The 13,721-nt window shown below is 43.0% G+C and overlaps 1 protein-coding gene and 1 non-coding gene across 4 annotated transcripts in view; one reads left to right on the plus strand and one right to left on the minus strand.

Annotated features, from left to right (window-relative positions):
• GON4L (gon-4 like) overlaps nucleotides 1–13,721 on the minus strand; it is a 36,907-nt gene that overhangs the window by 13,874 nt on the left and 9,312 nt on the right. For all 3 annotated transcript variants that reach the window (XM_019556879.1, XM_019556878.1, XM_019556880.1), the window contains exons 9-20: nucleotides 13,156–13,326; nucleotides 11,821–12,013; nucleotides 11,088–11,189; nucleotides 9,852–9,892; nucleotides 9,406–9,509; nucleotides 7,099–7,297; nucleotides 6,829–6,915; nucleotides 6,260–6,431; nucleotides 5,650–5,794; nucleotides 3,543–3,693; nucleotides 2,934–3,050; nucleotides 211–1,935 (exon numbers count right to left, since the gene is read on the minus strand). In XM_019556879.1, the coding sequence (XP_019412424.1) occupies nucleotides 211–1,935; nucleotides 2,934–3,050; nucleotides 3,543–3,693; nucleotides 5,650–5,794; nucleotides 6,260–6,431; nucleotides 6,829–6,915; nucleotides 7,099–7,297; nucleotides 9,406–9,509; nucleotides 9,852–9,892; nucleotides 11,088–11,189; nucleotides 11,821–12,013; nucleotides 13,156–13,326 (3,207 nt within the window). The remainder of the gene's footprint in view (nucleotides 1–210; nucleotides 1,936–2,933; nucleotides 3,051–3,542; nucleotides 3,694–5,649; nucleotides 5,795–6,259; nucleotides 6,432–6,828; nucleotides 6,916–7,098; nucleotides 7,298–9,405; nucleotides 9,510–9,851; nucleotides 9,893–11,087; nucleotides 11,190–11,820; nucleotides 12,014–13,155; nucleotides 13,327–13,721) is intronic.
• TRNAT-UGU lies at nucleotides 4,424–4,496 on the plus strand. The gene has a single exon. It is a non-coding gene; the product is annotated as a tRNA-Thr (tRNA).

The raw sequence follows: 13,721 nt of genomic DNA on the forward strand, positions 1-13,721 counted from the left end.
ACTCTTCCCTAAAGCTGCTGTTAAGTGTCATGCACAGTCTTGGTACCATATAAAATACATGCATTCAAACAAACGTTTACAAAATTATTTTTCATTTGAATGTGAAGGTGTGATTCTACCCTGGCCTAACCCCACCCATGACTCTTAGAAAACGTAAAAGAGAAAATTCTCTTATTTATGGAATTCACTGTTAGGATGCTATTTTATTACCTGAAGTTCTGGGACAGACAGCACGGACTCTTCCGATGCAGATGACATTTCTTCATCCTCCTCATCTTGAGTAAAATCATCAAAATCCTCTTCTTCTTCCTCTTCCTGGCCATCCTTCTCTCCCCCTGCTTCAGGACCGGCTGGTGTCCCCACAGACTGACCATCCATGCTGGATAAGTCCTCTGGTTTTTCCAGTGGGCTACTGGACTCTGCTTTAGCATCTGTTGTAACATTCTTGGGAGACTCACTCACTTCTGCCCCAGTCACACCTGCTGCTTCCAACTCCTGTTCATCTTGGGTGGCTGGATGCATCCCTCTCTCTTCCTCTCCTCCCTTTTCATCCTGGGCAGCACACTCTTTTTTAATTTCCTTCTGCTCATTTAGATGTTCAGGTGTGGCCTCCATGTCCAGCTCCTGCCTAAGATCTAACACAAATTCCTCTTTTATCTCAACACATGCAAAGTCTTGACTTTTCTGGGTTAAGTTTTCCTCAAGGACATCACTGGGATCTTCAGGTTCAGTTTTTACTGTTTCTCTTAAAGTCCCTAAATGCACAAGATCTAAAGGTAATGGCTCCAAAGCTTTCTCCTCTGCTGTCCAACTGCAACAGTCACCCTCATTAGTCTTCTCCTGGCTGTCGCTGATGGCAGTAGCCAGATTTATGTTGTGTTCCTTCTTAGGGGAGATGGCAGGGCATGAAGAGTGTAGATCTGGGTGCTCCACTTTAGGCTCCACTATAGGGTAGGAATTTTCATCATTTACAGCAGAACAAGAGGTGATTGGATTCACTTGCTCTTTGTCTTCAGCAGTTGATGAACTAGGAAGACCTACAGCATTTGAAGAGACTATCAAAGGAGGGACTGAGGAAGTCATAAGAGGTTGATTCAATGGGCATGGGAAGGTGGTGGGATTTACCAACAAAGTAGTTACTGGAATAGTTTGACTGCTTCTGCCAACTGCTGTATTTATGGGTTGAATCATATTGCACCCATTGCCAATATTAACCACTTTCACTGTGGCAGCTGGTACAGTGAGGATGACAGGGGCCGGCTGGATCAGAGGGGCAGTTTTTAGTAGAGGGGAAGGCTTTGCACCCTTTTTCCTTTGGTATCCCCTGCGGACACAAGGCTTGCGGATCTTCGATGCAGCCAATGTTGAAAGGACCATTTTTGGCTGAAAAGTCATAGGGGTTGAGGTTATCAGTGCTGACGGTACACCAGCAGGAAGACAAGTTCTGGTATCGGAATGTAAAGTGGAGAGAGCGTTCTGAAAGTCCAGGCTTTCCCCACTTCCTACTCCAGACGGGATGTTCAGATGCTGCATTCCAGGCACGGTCTGCATAACAGTAGCTGGCTGGATTAACCGGGGAATGTGGACCACAACTTTGCTTGGAGGAGCTTCTGATTGGGATAACTTTACAGCAGTTTTCTGGACATTGATGGTATTGGAACTAGGCTGCATGCAAGGACTTGGTCGAATGAGGAGAGGTTTGAGGGCTGAAGACCTCTGCCTCCTCCATACTCTCCTAGAGAAACGGGTGGCAAGGGGCTTCAGCATCAACACTATTCCCTTGGGCAAGAGCAGAGGGTACTTTCCATCACATTCTGCATCTGCTGTTTCTTTTCCTGTCCTCACAAAATCAGACTCTGCACAGGGTGAACCCGTCATCTCTCTTGCGTCTTCTACTAACTGTTTCAGTTCTCCTTGAATGGAGGATAAACTTGCCTACAGAAAACACAGACTCTAGTTATTTCAGCCCCCAGATGCTTGCTCCTTGCAAACAACAGTGACGAACTGGAGGCAGAAAGTTACACATAAAGCAAATTGATGTGTGTACACACATGAGAAGAGAGGATGGTTCTATTTACTGCTTATTGTCTAACTTAAATGAAAGACTCTAATAGGTTGCAATTCTTTGGCAGTAGGAACGTGACCAAATGGTGCATGTCATGTTTCTCTTCCAAACTAGTTTGTAAAGACTTCTTTTAAAAGAATAAGGGTATGGGGAGGAGGCTTCAAAGTCTCCCTAAACCAGAAAATAGGGTGAGGTCATAAATGTCATCAATACGTCAACAGGCTCATCTGATGAACTGGTCTTGGGATACCTAGGCTCAATTTTTGGCTCTGCTATACAACTTCCTGTGTTAGTTGGGCAAGGCACTTAATCACTCCGCTTCCATTTTTCTGCACAATGCAAAGGATTTTGAGGGAAAAACAATCATTAATGAATGTGACACATTTGGATGCTACTAGGACATGGGGTGGATCACAGGAAAGCAATATTCAAATCACAGATTTGCATTTTGCTCCTAGGTCAGCACTTGTAAAGTGATAAATGTTTTTCTGTCATCAGGCTGTTCGGTGCAGCAAGGAAGGTAGTGATGCTTCTGACAGCAAGCTGCTAGTCAGGCTAATTTTGGATATATACAACCTCAAGGTATGCGACAAAGTATTTCATCCCACTGAAATAAATGAGCATACTTCAAAGCCAACAACACTAAAGCCTTGTTTACATTACAAAGTTCTGCCAGCAGAGATGCACCAGTTATGGGTATGAAGAGATTATACGTCTTCACAACTACTGTTATCTGTGTTATCAAAACTAGCAGTTTGCCTATCTGTGAGTCCCATCTTCATTTTGCTAATACACATACCTTAAACAGCTCATTAGCTCTCAGGTCCAGATGGGAAGCAAAGATCAATTTAAATGGCAAGCAACATACCTTCAGCCAGAAGGGCATGCGATGTTCTTCTCTCTCTACAGGGGGTTTCCACTCATGAGGCTGGACCTCCTCGCAACACTTGAACAAGATAGGCAACTGTTTTGTTTTCTTGTAATACTGAGGAGACAGGGGGGAAATGCCAACAAGTAAATTCAAAGTAGTACAGGAGACCTCTCAAAGCCAAGTGTCAGAAAATATTATCTAGAAAGTGCATGCTGGGAGTTCAAGTGACCTAAATTTACTTTTCTTTAGCCAGAGTGCACTTTAAATACACATATGTTAAAAAAATTTCAGCAAGATTTGCTATGTCTGTTTTCAGGTGCAGATCTACTGAGAGGAATCTTATTATTTCAAATTTATCTGATTTACAGTTGTATTACAGTTCTCTGTAGAAGATGCTGGGTCCCCAAGAAATGAACAGACCAGCTATAAAATAAGGGAAAGGGGAAGGGCTCCAAATAAGTCCTTATCCCCAACAAAAATGAAACTTCACATTACTGCTTAAGAAATGTCACTACAGGCAGTATATAAGGTCCATGTTTTATCTTTTGCATGAACACTACCAACACAACCACTTACAAAATGAAAATGGCATAATGCATAACTCACTCTGACGATATTGTCAGGGGCTCGGTTCATGTTGAGATTCTTGATTCTCACTGTCAATTGGTGGGCAGTCTTTGGCGGCATAAGATATTTGCTGATTAAAGGTTTAGGAAACTCTGTCCCATCAAAATGCTTCAGTCCTAAAGCCAGTAAACTGCAAGGGAAAAAGGTCTGTGAGACCAGTATTCAACCTGTAGCAGATATTCCTTATTCATATCTGCTAACACCTTTGAAGTTCTTTTCTTTGGTCATCTGTAGCAACAATAAGCCCTTGAGAAGAAGAGTACAGAATGAACACAGCCTAGTCAACTGTTAAATGTGGTTTAGCCTAGGACAAAGGTACTCATCCCCTGGCCTGTGGAACTCCCCATAGGTCTGAAAATTCAGCAGCAGAAAAGAGGTGGCACTGCTCTCCTGCTGCCAAACCTCTAGACCCATGGGGAACCCTGGGCCCTACATGCTGGATCCAGTGCCTGATCTCAGCATGCAGGGCAGGCAAGTGCAGCACCAGGATCCAGGGCCCAATCTCAGTGTAGAGGGCTGGGTTGGGATAGTGCTGAACACCCAACAACTCAATCTTGGCGCATAGAGTGCAGGAGGGAGGGGGAGCTGACCCCTTGGGGGACAATCCCTGTGTGTGGGGGGCAGAAAGGGACTGTGCCAGGCCCCAGGGCCTGATCTGGCCTGCAGGCCACACATCTCAAGTGCAAGTTCAAAAGGTTGAGCACCCCTGATTTGGGAGAAAGTTGTAAATGATGCTATATGGAATTCAGTCAGGCACACAGCAAAAAAACCAAACTAGTGCATGTACTGGATTCAGAATGTCTCTCAATACAAAGTGTCCTCTTCAGCTGTCCTCTTCAAAAAAAAAAAAAAAAAAACCTGACTCCATAGCTCAGTGGTTAGAGCACTGGCCTTGTAAATCAGGGGTTGTGAGTTCCAACCTCACTGGAGCCTTGACCTCCTTTGGAGTTGAACTAGATGATCTTTAATAAGTAAGACTAACTGCACTCTCTTGCATTAGTAGGTGCATCACAAGCAGGTCTGGTGAGGTTATACTTCCCCTCTGTGCAGCATTGGTGAGGCTGCAGCTGGAGTATTACATCCAGTTTTGGGCACTGCACTTCAAGAGGGATATGGATAACCTGGAAAGGGTTCAGAGGAGGGCTATTCACATGTTGAGGGCCTGCAGGTAAGAGCCTATGAAGATAGATTGAGAGACCTGAATCTCTTCAGCCTCCACAGGAAGAGGCTGAGAGGTGATCTTGTGGCTGTCTACAAGCTCATCAGTGGGGTTCAGCAGAGAATAGGGGATACTTTGTTAACCAGGCTGCCCCTCGGGGTTACTAGAAACAACGGCCATAAACTGATGAAGAGCAGATTTATATTGGACATCAGGAAAATATTCTTTATGGTGAGGGTTGCCAAAATATGCAGTGGGCTTCCAAGGGAGATAGTACTTTCCCCTACCTTGGAGGCATTTAAAAAAGAGGTTAGACAAGCACCTGGCTGGGGTTACTTGAACCAGCACTCTTTCCTGCCCAGAGCAGGTGGTCAGACTTGATGATCTAATACGTCCCTTCCAACCCTAGCATTCCATGAAACTGTTAAAATCTGTGGCCTTCCCTCCAAATGGCTGTAAGATGTTACTCTAGGAACAGGGGTGCTCAATCCCCAGCCTGTGGGCTATATCTGGCCCTTGGTACCGTGTCATCTGTCCTACCAGGCTCCCCATGGGTCTATGAGGAGCCCCATACATAAATGGCCTTGTGTGCTAGATCAGGTGCACAGGGTGGCATGAGGGGAAGGCAGAGGCAGCCCAGAGCCCCAGGGGCTTGGTTTGGGCACAAGGGACCTGATCCTGAGATGCAGGCTCAGGTGGGGCCACAAGGCCTGATCCTGGCACTGGATTGGCAGCATGCAGAGGCAACCTGGGAGCCAATGCAGCCTGTGGACTGACCCTACACCACTCTTCTGGCCCACAAGGTCAAAAGGCTGAGCACCACTGCTCTAGGATGTCCAGGCATTCCATAAGATGGCTATAGTATCCCACTTGTTTCCCGATGGAAGGCAGCTCCATTCATATGTATTTTACCCCCTTAAAACCTACTTGTCCTCTGCCTTGGTGAAGAAAATCTTGTCCCGGGGAGTTTTTGCCTTCAGAGAACATATTGGTAGCAACTCTGGATACATAAAGACTCTTCTTGTTGCCAAAATCCATGCCACTTGTTTTGGCAGACAGGGAAATTCACTTGCTGTGAAAAAAATTAACATAACAGCATAAACTGATGCAATCAAACAATGGTAGGAGCTCAAATATTGCTACTCACTAGCATCTTATTGTAACCACCATTGTCCTTGCACCTTCTGTTTGTGAAAGCAGCACAGGCTGGGGTTTTTCACATCTTGAAAGACATCTGCAAAGATACCCTGGGATTATAGGACTACCAGGCTAAGCAAAATGGGAGAAGTCCTACGAAATGTGCTTGCTACTCAATATTCCCATGGTTTAAGAAACAAGGTGGCTAGTAATACTGAGGTCACCAGATAAACACATCCCAGACAGGGTGCCGTAAAAGAATGGGAAGTTTCCTATTATAGTGAAAAACAAAAAAACAAAAAACAAAACAAACCACCAGAATCCAATTTTGAGAGGAGGATAGCACGCACCAAACAGGCTGTTACTACCCTACAAATCTGCTACCCTTTCAGTTACATACCGGTCTTCTTCCCAGGTTTGCGAGGGCTCCAATCAATTTTGACCTGGGTGTGGAAGTCATCAATGAGCTGCAGTGCTCCCTTCAAGTTACATGGTTGGAATACTGTTTGAAATTTGGAATTGAATTGCTGGCGAAGGAGGATGGAGCTTTGAGCAAAGTTACTCAGCTCAGTCTGAGGGATCAAATATGAAAGAGAAGATGAAAGGACTTGCTTTCAATGTAAGTAAACGTCTCTACAACTGTCACTCAAACAAGTAAACCTGCCAAATGGGAAGGGACAGAAATCTGCAGGGTGACAGTGGTCTTTAGTCCTACTTCTGTCCCTAGCTATTAGCTCTCAATCATGGAATGACTGATTAAGTCTATTCTGCCAATCTGCCCACCCAGACCACCACATTCTTGCCACCATAGTACACACTATTTCAGCAAGCATCAAAGTAATAATATGGTTCATGATACTAGTATTTTAAAAAATATATACATCTAAAGGAACACTCTCTCATCTCATCTTTGCAGGAGATCCCCAGTGCTCACTAGAACTGAATTCTTGATTTGAGATAGATTCTTACGAGAAACATCCTAGTGGTGCTGGTTTCTGAACTCAGACTGGCGTTGAAGCTGGTAAGAAGGTGAATTTGAGTCAGGAGCTGGACATGCTGCAAGAACAAGTCAGGCAAGTGAAGCTTTTTAGATGTACTAATGTTCAAAAGTACTGGAAAAGGTTCTATAGCATCAACTATGTTATAGCATGCTATCATATTAAGCAGAGGATTTGCTCTGCAATGTTTAGCAAAACTGAACATAACATTTACATTTGATAAATTCCAAGAGCCTCTTACCTGCTGCATTTGCTGCTGGAGCCTCTTTCTTTGTGCATTATCCAAAACCAGTGTTTGGAGTGGCTTTTCATTTTGAGGTTTTGGCCTCTCTACCTCCTGTGGTTGCTTAGTTGAAGATTTCTTCATTCGCAGCTGTTCAAGCTGTTCTTTCACTGTCCGATGCTGTTCATTCAGTAAGTTGGCCAGAGGCTCTTCAAACCTGTTCCAGATCAAGCAGATAGAATTATGCCAAGTTTATGACTTGGAGGTGGCTCACATCATCTTGGTGTCTCCACTAGAAAGTATCGCTATTAAGATATTCTGGATATTAACATTAAGGTGTTCTGTGAAGCATAAGTAAAAGCAAGCTACCATTGTACCACTTGTACTTCTTAGGAGTCTTCATCTTAAGAAACCAAAAAGTATTTTGGAAATGTGGCACTTACAAAATCCATTAATCTACCACTGAAACACGCTTATTGAAGAGTGCAGCAGTAACTTTTGCTTGAATTAACAGTTTAGACAAAGAATTAAGATAAATCCTGCATTCAGCTGAAATTAAGAGGAGGACAGCACAGTTGGAATTTGACAAAACCACTTCTGATCCTTAGAAAAGTGTAATGGGATCATTGATGAGCATGAGCAGTCATTTTTTTAATCTCTCTTTTTAATCTGAAAGACAAACCTTTTAGCATAATGTTGAAATGGACGCTGCTATGGCATTTGTTCATGATTGGTTCAGGTAAATACACTCCCTATTCAATCATTTATACCATTTTCTGTTACATTCCGAGTTTACAAGGACATTAATTTGCTTAAGTGCCCAGATACAACTGCATAAGCACGGCATAAGAATGAGATTAGACAAAACTAAAACAGAGAGATCAATCAAAAGCTGAACAGGCCTGATCCAAAAAACAGAGCTCACACTACTTTAACTGCAATGATTACCATAATCAGCCCGGATATGATCACCTACAGGACTTTGTTGCAACAGGTGTGCTTTGTAAATGTAGGAGGTGTCCCAGCCAGCTATTCCAGTGTACATTTGCTGCTGCCCTTCTAAGAACGGTGTTAGGTGCCAGTCCATTTAAGACAGAGCTTACTTGCTAGCCCAGTCAACTCTGTCTCACCACTAATCAAGCCCAGAGACAGTCACAATCAGCAACCTCTCCAAGACAGGAGTGGCCAACTGTGGCACACAGGCCGCAAGTGGTACAGAAAGCCCCTCTGTGGGGAACACAGCGGATCAGAGAGGAGGCAAGCAGTGGCAGACAGGGCAGAGCAGAACGATTAGAGAGCACAGGGCAAGGAGCAGAAAGAAAGATTGGCAGCAGATTGGGCAGGAGACGGAGATTGGAGTGATACCCAGGAAAGGGCACGGGGCTAATTTATGTCATGCCAGCCCAGAAAGTTGACCCAGACTTCTCTGCAGCATTCATATTACAAGGTACTACAGGAAAAGGGCAAAAGAACAAACAGATGCCTTTACAAAGACACCCCCTTCAAGAATTCAGAGGAAGCAACAGTTAGGAGAAGAATTTAATCTACAAGTAAGAAATGGATGCAACTAATTAGAGCCCAAAAAGGTGAGTGATACAAATAAAAAGGTGCAAGGATAAAACACTCTTTTGTATTTTGACTGTAGCTGGTAAAAGATTTCTACACTCCCCTCCAGCACTGCTTATCCAGAGAGGTGCAGAAGCCCAGCAGTCACTTTAGCTCCCTTCCCAAACAGAAACAGCTTAGTCTTGAGCTGGGCTGCCCCACATACAAGGAGGCTTCATCATGCAGCAAGTCACAGTGAGCCTGCTAGTTAACTCCTAGTGTTTCAATAGCAGATAACTATAGCTGGAAAAAAAAAAAAAGTTATTAAGCATAGGAGCATGAGGATGACAGCCAAAGCCTTTCTAAACCAGCTCACCGGTTAAGTATATTCTATGCCAATAGTTATGAAAATGCTGACATCTTATCTACAGCTGTTGCCGTTCTATGCTGCTACATGGGATTTCCAACTGCCTCTTCGCTGATTGCACCCTGCTATTCCAGTGATATGCATTGGGAGAACACAGCATGGACTATAGTACTTGTTCAGCCTTGCTCAGAGACAGTACTCTTATTACCAGAAAATCCAGAGGTATTAAGTTAATTACCTCACAATAAAGGAAAGAAATCTGTCTCTATCTCAGGCAAAGGGTCACAATGCTATGCAATATTACCATTTGTGCCATAATGCATAAAAAAAGGCTCAGAATACCTTCATGCTCTAACATGGATTCTACTGTCTATGGCTTTTTGCCTTCTTTTTTCTTTTTAAATGAAGCCTACCTGAGTGCCTGTGGTGTATTAAAGTTTGGTCGCGACTCTGCAATGCTGTCTTCATCTTCTGGGCCTTCATCTTCCATGTTGGAAAAACCCATCTCATCCTGGAACTGACAAGAAATAAGAAGTTGCTCAGCAGCTGTCAGGAATACAAGACAAAGCTCAGGCTTCAGGAAAGTACCTTTAGTAAACAAAAGACTTATGGTTTGGCACAATTTTGCCACAGTGGGCCTATACTAGTGCTCTCAACAGACATACTTGCCTTCATTTGGACACTCTCTCAACCTTCTCTCTAGGCTCACTGTTACACACATAACAGAATCCCTTATATTGAGTGTACATTGCTATATCTAGTACAGATCTCCATTGTACGGCTTCAAGTGACACCTTCGAAGACTGTCAGCTTCAGAATAGACACACTTCTACAGCTTTAGCTCTGAATTTTCACTTACTGTCTCAAATAGTTCCTCCATTAGTTCATTCACTTCTTTCTCTGTAAGAAAATAGGATAGGGTTATGAAGCTTCTTTTTTCCAGCAACAGATTTTGTGATCCAAGAGTTGTTTGCTATTTACAAAATCTCCAAGAATGTAACAGATCCTTGCAAGCTCTCCAAGACAAGAAGATGGAGAAGAGTCCACACATTCTCTCTTACATGGCCCGAAATGGTAGCAACCTATTTAAAGGGCTAAGATTAATGTAGCCAATTTAAAATACTTATTATCACTTGAGGTTTTCAAGAAGAGGTTGGACAGGTATTGGTCAAGGATGATCTAGGAGAAGATATGACTATGCTCTACAACGGATGCTCTACATGCTCTGTAGGCTACGCTCTACAACGCTTCTGGACTTCGCTGGTTGCCACATGCTGCTGGGAAAGAATTTTTCCCCCTTCTGTTGCTAGATGTGTCAGGGTTTTTATTCCCTTCCTCTGACGCAATGCATGTTGCTTGCAGCTAAGGCTGGGGATTGTGACTACAGTGTGCCAGTGCTCCTGCTGGAACTTAAACTCAGAAGTTCCTGGCTAGAGGGTCTTGCCTCTCCATTTAGGGTCAGGCCAATCACCATATTTGGGGTCAGAAAGGAATTTTACCTCATGGTCAGATGGCACAGGACTGTGGAATCTAACAGGAGATGTGTCCGTTTTCCTTGGATCGCTCAGGCATATATTTTAATAACCTTCACAGCAGCTGGACATTGGCTACCACTGTTCCCCTACTCTATCTGTAGCAGGTTAGAGTCTTATGCCTTGTAGTTGCACCAGGGTTCACTGTGGTTTTACTGATGAGTCAGATAACGGATCTGTATAAAATTGTTTGGACAGGGATGACTCCTACCAGTGGTAGGATAAGGACAAGATGACCTCTGATGGTCCCTTTCAGCCCTACTTCTCTATGCTTCTATGATATTAACAGATACTTCTCAAACTGCAGTAAGTTAAAGAAAAATCACATAATCATATACAGAAACAGGGGAAGATATTTACCCTGTGGTCAAACATGGGTTTGACACAACATCATATACTACAAATAAGAAACCAAACAAGCTCTCTTCTTCCTTCTATGAACAGGTAACAGAAGATGAAATCTGCTAATTCTAAATCTGTTAAAATTGTGGGCCATATTTTCTAAGCTCTTAAGGCGCCTAAAGATTCAGCCTTGAAGAAACTGATGTTAGCAAAGGACTTACTGGTGATTCTCACAGCACGATCATTTCTGAAATCTTCCGTGTCTGGTTCATCCAGATCTTCCAAGAAGTTGTATTCAGGGTCATCGTCATCATCTGCCTCATCTAGCAAAATAAATATTTTGAGTTGTTTTTTTTTTTTTTAGATATAGACAGTAAGTGCTAATAGCGACCTGGGAAAAGGCAGTGCACTTAATGACTATCCCGCCACACAGAGGCAAGACTAAACGTTAATGTTTTAAGAGATCTGCAATTTGTTCGATTGTCAGGGAAGCTAGGTTTAAGTAAAAGAAGTGTTCCCTCAGAATACCTGACAAAAGGCCTCCAAGATAGGTAGATTCAGGCAGCCAAAACTTTTCTTATCCATTATTAATGACCATATCACTGTATCATTCAGACCATGATACAAAGTAGCGTGTTGAGAAAACCACATATGCATGTACACAAACCAGCAGATCTGGTTACACTGGGCACTGATGTATCTATAGTTTGGCTGAGAAGCATTTCAATCCCACTCTCTCTCAAGGGCAGCATTAAACTAGCTTTTAAGAGAGCAATTTAACTAGAGCAATATGAGTACAGGGAAGGTCAGAAGCTCTTGTCCTGCAGCACTAACGAAGTCAACAGTTCCATATGAGACTGTCTGGTATAAAATGAGATGAGAAAGCATCAGCTTCCCACACACAACACCTAAATAGCTCAGAATTGAAAACGCTATTCACTGAATAACCAGTACCTTCATTTTCTGCATCATCATTCATGAGTCCCCCAAGCCATCTTTTCCATTCTTCATCATCTGCAGTATTTGGGTCATACATGTCTGGTGTTATATCTGGAGCACGGAGCTCAGCCTCCAACTGACCAAGAGGCACATCCTTCAGGGGTCTCTTTGATCGGGTGCGGAATGCAATAAGGCTGTCTTCCAGAGACTGAAACATGGACAGAAAACAAAACAGAATCAAAGCCTCCCCATTACTCTTCTAACCTCCTTGGTACCAAGCATTTCAATTTACCCACAAAAAGAACAACGAACTGGACACTCTGAAAATATGACTCTTATTGCCAAAAGATTTGTTCTAGTGTTGCTCCCTTCAGCTGCAAGATTTCATGACTCTATAATTACTACATTGTAATATCAACTAAAAAATATTTTGAAATACACAGCTCTCAAGTCTTAGAAAGCTCTCTCTCCTTTCAAGATTTTATTCCTTGGTTATTTTATCCTGTTCATCGCAATCATTCCTTCTGAGCCGTTGAACAGAACCTCCTCTTCTGGTCTCTATTTCACTGCAGCTCAGTAGGCTCACTGAAAGTGCAAAGGTTAATCCCAACATACTAGTCCCTGATGTCCAGAACACCATTTACAACATCTGCTCCTAATTTTACAGGCTGACTTTGTTACATGGCTGGGTCGCTCCAAAGGGAACAATTTATACTTTCAGCTTAATATAACACGTTATAATAATTAAGTGAAACAGAAACTTCCCCACGATTTAAACAAAGTTTCAATGACCCATTTTTAAAACATTCTATAGATGTGATTAAAACCTGAACACTGCAGTACTAATACCATAAATGGGAAACTGAATAACGTAAGTGAAAATAATGTCATTTGTCTTACTTCTAAACAAATACTAAATAGCCAAGAAGGTTTAACTCTCTCACTTTTAAATACTCTTCAGGTGTTAGTAATGTACTTGCTTGCAAAAGTTATTAAGCTGACAGAACCTCTTTAAAAAACAAAGTTATATTAATTGTGGATGAACTAATCACCAATATGGTAGGCTTCTGTTTTCCAGTTAAACCACATGTCCCAATGACAGTAAAAGTTATAAATGCTTCACTAGGACCAACACAGTTATGACACAGGAAAAAATATTCCATGGCTATGTCCCTCAACTAACTGAACTGAAGGTATTAGATCTGATTAACTTAAAAGTAAGAAACAGACAAAATAAGAGGGGAATAATATGTTAGATGGATTTTGCAGACAAGTTTCAGACAGGAGGACCAGACAATTAATCTCCCATCAATAATATTAATTTGCATGCACCATTCTCAAACATATTACCTGGTAAGAATCCATGCACATGGGACTAGAAGCCAGTTCCTCATCCACAGCATGTAGCTTCTCCATAAAGGTGCTGTCTTTATTCTGTTTCGGTTTAGGAGGGGGTGGAGGCCCCATAGGAACCACTTCAGCACTAATGTGCCTAACAAGGGGTGTAGTAACCTTCTCCACCTAATTAAGAGAGGCCTTCATCTTAAAAGATTTTATTTATAGCAAGGCTATCAAACTGGTGGCCCACATGCAGCTCTCCAAGGTGTTCAATTTCCCCCAGTGATCTTACTGCCAGTCTCAGGGCTCCCTCTTCCTCCTCCAGCTTCTTCTGCCTCCCCCTTGCAGGGGTAGGTGGGAGAGGAGAGGGGTGGCACAGCCCACAGAGCCAAGACATCCTACAGATTCTGGTACAGGGCAGTGATGGGGTGCCAACAGCATGGCAGGGGCAACATCTTAGTTTCATAGTTTCTAGGGTCAGAAGGGACCTGAGCAGATCATCTAGTCTGACCCCCTGCCATGGCAGGAAAGAATACTGGGGTCAAATGACCCCAGCAAGATGTGCATCTAACCTCCTC

Source organism: Crocodylus porosus, unplaced genomic scaffold (genome assembly GCF_001723895.1).
Source record: "Crocodylus porosus isolate Cpor-Errol unplaced genomic scaffold, CroPor_comp1, whole genome shotgun sequence".
Taxonomy (NCBI): domain Eukaryota; kingdom Metazoa; phylum Chordata; order Crocodylia; family Crocodylidae; genus Crocodylus; species Crocodylus porosus.